Source organism: Herpailurus yagouaroundi, unplaced genomic scaffold (genome assembly GCF_014898765.1).
Source record: "Herpailurus yagouaroundi ecotype Mexico unplaced genomic scaffold, PumYag 188, whole genome shotgun sequence".
In the NCBI taxonomy this organism is placed as follows: Eukaryota; Metazoa; Chordata; class Mammalia; order Carnivora; family Felidae; genus Herpailurus; species Herpailurus yagouaroundi.
Window position 1 is genome coordinate 16107812 of NW_024412419.1, and position 5931 is coordinate 16113742.

Below are 5931 nucleotides of genomic sequence, written 5' to 3' on the forward strand. Positions count from 1 at the left end.
CGTGTGTGTGTGTGTGTGTGTGTGTGTGTGTGTGTGTGAGCGCGCGTGTGTTTATTTAAAAACAAAACCGCTTAAAGGAGCCGCTCCCTCCCCCACAGGGCCGGCCACCGCTGGGAGTTTGCAAGGAAGCGGGACGATTTTGAGCCAACGCCCCACAAAGTGCAGCCTCTCTCGGATCCGCTCGCCCAGGCCCCGCAGGCTCCCGGCCGCCAGCTCCGGGCCCGGGCTGGCTGCGAACAGGACGCGGGAAAGAGGAGGGGGGGAACGCTGGTGCGGCCAGAGCCCCGCAGCGACAGCGGAGGCGCAGACTCCCCAGTCGCCGCCTCTCCCAGCCCCGCGGCCTGGGCCGTCAATCAAGCTCGGCCGGCCCCGCCCCTGGGCTGCAGCGGATGGCCAATCAGAGTCAAGCTCCGCAGCGATGAGCTCAGTCGGCTCGCTTCCCATTGGGCGGCTATATTAAGAAAGTGGCCAAACTCTTTAAATAGCGGGAGCTAGGGCCGCAGCCCGCATCTGCCACCGCAGTCTGCCTGTAGTCAGTGCTCTCTTGTACCCCGGGCGACACCTATAGAAACTGGGGAAGGGACCCGGCCGGCTCCGCTGCTCGAGCCACCGTTTGCGCACAAAGGCACCGACCCCGGGCCCGGGGCGAGAAGAGCGGCCACCGCCCCGGAGCAGCGCGGAGACCCACGGCGCGCCCTATGCCCCCGCGCCCCCGCCACGGCAGCCTGAGCGCACCGAGAGAACGCGCCACCGCGGGGCCCGGGTGCAGCTAGCGACCCTCGCCCCCAGCGCGCAGCCCGAGGTGAGCAGTGAGCGGCGAGCGGGACGGCAGCGAGGCGTTCGCGGGCCCCCTCCTGCTGCCCGGGCCCGGCCCGCTCATGGCGGCCATCCGCAAGAAGCTGGTGGTGGTGGGCGACGGCGCGTGCGGCAAGACGTGCCTGCTGATCGTGTTCAGTAAGGACGAGTTCCCCGAGGTGTACGTGCCCACGGTCTTCGAGAACTATGTGGCCGATATCGAGGTGGACGGCAAGCAGGTGGAGCTGGCGCTGTGGGACACGGCGGGCCAGGAGGACTACGACCGCCTGCGGCCGCTCTCCTACCCAGACACCGATGTGATCCTCATGTGCTTCTCAGTGGACAGCCCCGATTCGCTAGAGAACATCCCCGAGAAGTGGGTGCCCGAGGTGAAGCACTTCTGCCCCAACGTGCCCATCATCCTGGTGGCCAACAAGAAAGACCTGCGCAGCGACGAGCACGTCCGCACGGAGCTGGCCCGCATGAAGCAGGAACCCGTGCGCACGGATGACGGCCGCGCCATGGCCGTGCGCATCCAAGCCTACGACTACCTCGAGTGCTCCGCCAAGACCAAGGAGGGCGTGCGCGAGGTCTTCGAGACCGCCACGCGCGCCGCGCTGCAGAAGCGCTACGGCTCCCAGAACGGCTGCATCAACTGCTGCAAGGTGCTATGAGGGCCGCGCCCGCCCTGCCTGCCCCTGCCGGCGCGGCTCCCCCCTCTCGGGCTCGACCCTCCCCCTCCACACCGAGCCCGAAGAAGGGGAGACCTGCGCCCCCCAAGGACCCCACCGGACTGCCTGACCTCTGCCTTTCGGCCCGGCAGCTGTGACCCGGCGGCTCTGGGATCGCCGTGGGAGGCACCGGGCGCCCCCTTTCCAGTGTCTGTGTGCGTCGGGCTGTGTTGCACAGGCCCGGGCGCCCCGCTGAGTGCCAAGGGTCCCCTGGACACCCCTTTCTGAAGAGCCGAGCCTCTTCGGAGTGTGTGGCTGTGTGTTTGTTCGATTCCCCCGCCCCACTTTCACCCACCCCCGCCTCTGATCCCGGGAGAAGAGCTTGGCGCCGGGGTGCAGCCGCGCCCCATCAGATGCGCGCCCGGAACCAGCGAGCGCCTGCTGTCCCTTGTCTGTAACATAGACCGCGGGAACTGCGGGAGGGGAGGGCTGGGGAGGATGGGGTGTTATATAAATATAGATATAATTTTATTTTCGAAGGTAGGATGGTGTTATTTAATGGTGGTGGTGGGTGGAGTGACAGGGCGCCAGAACAGCTCCGGCCCACCTTGGGTCGGGCGCCCATCCAAGCATGAACAGGACTTGGCAATCTTTCCAACCCCTGGGGAAGACTTTTGCAACAGCCTTGGGGCTGAGAGGACACAGCTTCCAGACTCACGTCTCCTGCGGGCCAGCCCCAGGCGAACCCCTCACTAGCCCTGGGCTGGAGGAGGGAGAGAGGGCTTTGGGTCGTTTTTTTTGCCATAAGCGAACTTTGTGCCTGTCATACAAGTGGAAATTGTTCATTCCAAGAAACTGATGTTATTTGATTTATTTAAAAGCTAAAATTGCTGGGTTTTTTTTGAAAGAATTCTTTGCACAATTGTTTTATTGTTTGACACTTAATGCACTTGTCATTTGCATAAGACAGTAGCATTCTGACCACCCTTGTACGCCGTAACCTCATTTACTTCTGATGTTTTTTTTTTTTAAAGATGATGATGACTTTTAAACAGAAGAAAAAAAAAAAACCACTAATTATTGTTTCAGTTTTCTTGAAAAAAAAAGTGGCAACACTGTTTTGCGATTTTATTTGTGCAGGTATGCGCACTATTTTGATAAAAGGGCAGTAACAAGTATTGGGACCTATTTAACCCCCCCTCCTTTTTTTTTCTTCACAAGGCAGTCTTTAAAGCTATGTGAAATTTTCTCTGCATCTCTGTACAGAGAATGAACCTACCCCTACCCCTAGTCTCTCCTTTCTCCCCCTCCCTTCCCCACCCAGTGGTACTTCTACTAAATTGTTGTCTTGTTTTTTTATTTTTTAAATAAACTGACAAATGACAAAGTGGTGAGCTTATGATGTTTACATAAAAGTTCTATAAGCTGTGTATACAGTTTTTTTATGTAAAATATTAAAAAGACTATGATGATGACATTTATAAAATGGCTTCTGTGATTTAATAGCGTGTGGGGGCAAGGAGAGACTTCTAGGCAAGATCCTTCTTGCCGCCACTCTTTCCCCCATGGTGTTTGGAGTAAATGAGGCCGAAATCCTTTGGGGATGTGTGGGGGGTTGGGTGGCACGGGAGACCAGTTGCTCCTGTCCCCATCCCAGAGGAAGATGAGTGGGGGACCCAAGCACCCAGTGCCAAAGTCTCTGACTAATGCATACTGTCTGCCTATAACACCGTGTCTAAGTCCGTGGGTTCTTACTCCTTGAAACTTGAAAGGTTGTCATTCGTGCATGTTAAATTAGGTAACCTTTTTGTGTTTGTCACAGATGTGGGGCCGAGGTCTCTAGCTAGGAGGCTGGTTACCGGGTTCCCTTCACATCCTCAAGGGGTTCCACAGTACCCCAGATTGCAGGTTGTTACCTGTAGGTTGTTACCTTTCTAGCTGGAGCTCCTAGGTGGAAGGGGAGAGCCCAAATCAGGACCTGATTCTTCTTTCATCAAACTTTTGTCTCGGTGTGTGTCTATACAGAACCTAGAATGCTGTATTCTAAGTTCAGAGAATGGCCACATCAAGGACAGAACACTGGATGTTTGGGATGGCTGTGATTTAAAGCTGGGGCAGCCACATTGTGAGATTTAATCAGGATGAGCTCCAAATTCAGACACTTAGCCAACTGCAGGGGGTCTCAGAAGCAGCTAGGCAGGGCAGAGTGATACTTGGAGACCACGCCAAAATCCTGCTCCAGGCATGATGGCTCAAATCTGCCAGCTCTCAGCAGTTTCTAGGGAATGTGGCTGATAGTGTTCACCTCTCCCAGCTACCTAAGATGTGCGGTTTTTGTTTTGGGAATCCGCACTTTCTGACTTTCCAGCCCTTAGCTGCTCTCCCTATCTCCCTGCACACCCAGGGCTGAGACCAAGGAGTTTCTTTTTGAAGTCATTTGCTTGAAAGCTTGAGGCTTCTGTTCCCTGTCTTTCCAGACACCCAGGGTCTTTTGTTGTGTGAGGCAAACCTGGTCGCTGGTGACCTTTCACCCACTTAAATGTGTCCAGAACAGGGCCTCCTGCACAGCCAGGCCCATACGCCAACAGAGGGGAATTGTCTGGGCTTCTCCAAGTGCAGAGTGGGAGATGGTCCACCCAGGCTGGCTTCTTCTATGAGCCACTGCCCCCCCCCTTTCCTTGGCCCCCCAGCCCCACTCACCTACATCCCCAGAGCCTACTGTTTCTTCCTTGCTTAAAGACAAAACTTCCCATTGAAAAACAAAGTGTTGATTTGCAGGTTTTACAGCTAGCAAATCGTTCTGTACCAGGGAGTGCAGGACTCTGGAGAAGAGCTCAGGCTTGGGCTCAATGCCCAGGACTCAGCTTTGTAATCAGCCAAGAGCCCGGAGACCCACCCAGCCCTCTGAAAGGGCCTTTTCTGAGTTTCCTGCCTGCTCAAATCTGCCTGGTAGCTAAAAGCTGTCTGGTTTTTTAATTTTTTTATTATTATTATTTTTTTTTATTTTGGGAAGACAACCACCCAGATGACGCATGGCAGCCTGAGTTATGCTTGTTTTAAAATGCATGGCATTTAATAATCCTGCCGGAACACACTCTTCTTGCTGCATTAGGATCCAACTGGAAAATATAAAGATGAATTGCTGTAGGCTGGAAAATCAATTAGGAAAAAGAGGTAAAACATCTGGTGTTACTCTTAGGATATGAAAATTCATTTTGCACATTTAAAATAAATGTGCTGAGTTCATTTAATTGCCTGTTGAGCTGTTTCGTAGAGAATAGTGGGGTGTTTCATTGATCCCGGGCATTTCATAGCAAGGGGCACTGGCTTGGGTTCTCGTTTAATCTTAATTTTAAACCAATCTGGATTGTATTTCTAAGTTCTTTTTCACATGTGTGTACTTCTTTTTCAGTGTACTTAGAATGGTGGTTTTCAAACCTAACCATGCATCAGAATCGCATGGAGGGCTGGTTAAAACACAGATGGCTAGGCCTAGCCCCCCGAGTTTCTGATCCAGCGGGCCTGAGGTGGGGACCCCAAATTTGAATTTCTAGCAAGGTCCTAAGTGATGCTGATGCCGTGAGTCTGGGGCCCTCAGTTTGAGAACCACTGACTCAAAATGAGGGAGAGTCCTTGTCAATGCACAGAGGAGGGGGTCATCTGGTAGGAGAGTAGATGGAATTCCTCGGACTTAGGGGGTCGCACCCCGACCCCTCGCAGTCCCAACTTCCTTACCCCAGAGAGTCCAGCACTTTCTGAAACCTTCCCTTCTGAGATGAACCACACATAACCCCTATCTTCTCTACATTCTTGGGCGAAGGGGGCTTTCATGCCCTTCTAGAGATTTATTTCTGCCACTTCTGAATTCAGAATGCAGCAGCTCTCTGTAATTCATCCAGCACTGGCACCTACTTTGTCAGCTCTGCTGAGATGAGAGAGAGAGATACAAAAGCAAATAGGGCAAAGTCTTTGCCCTGGTGGGCTGGGCAGTTCCAGGAATACATTCACTAAGGCACTGAAGACAGTGTGCTCAAATGGAGGCATTAGGCCCAGGGCACAACAGGAGCCTGGGAAGTTGGGGAGGGCTTCTTGGAGGAGGGGACATTTGAACTGAGTCTTAAAGCAGGATGGAGTGATGTGTAGGTGGGAGATACAGCTTCTTTGTATTACTGTGGGGCCTGGCCTCTGGGGAATAAAGCTCTCTTGGGTGGGAACCACCTTCCACTTTTAGGCCCTCTGGCATATATTTCTTCAGTCAAGAAAAATGATGTTACCCAGCCAAGTCAAACACAGCCTCTCCCCTGCCTTCCCTGTCCACACACAGGCCAGTAGAGAAGGTTGGTGATGATGACGGTTTCATTGTTTTCTCTGTGCCTTCCAGGGAGGCGGGGCGGATACAGGGACTGGCTTTGTGGTCACTGTGCTCCTGGGAAACACACAGCCTGGGCTCAAGGAGGCTGGAATA

At 53.7% G+C, this 5931-nt stretch overlaps 1 protein-coding gene across 1 annotated transcript; it reads left to right on the top strand.

Moving 5' to 3' along the window:
* The first annotated feature begins 492 nt into the window (after positions 1-492).
* On the top strand, positions 493-2952 carry RHOB (ras homolog family member B). The gene has a single exon (XM_040496153.1). The coding sequence runs from the start codon at positions 879-881 to the stop codon at positions 1467-1469; it is 591 nt and encodes a 196-aa protein (XP_040352087.1). The 5' UTR covers positions 493-878; the 3' UTR covers positions 1470-2952.
* The last annotated feature ends 2979 nt before the right edge of the window (positions 2953-5931 follow it).

Bases quoted from the DNA above. Each gene is read 5' to 3' on its own strand.
- RHOB (XM_040496153.1), top strand. From the start codon at position 879: ATGGCGGCCATCCGCAAGAAGCTGGTGGTGGTGGGCGACGGCGCGTGC.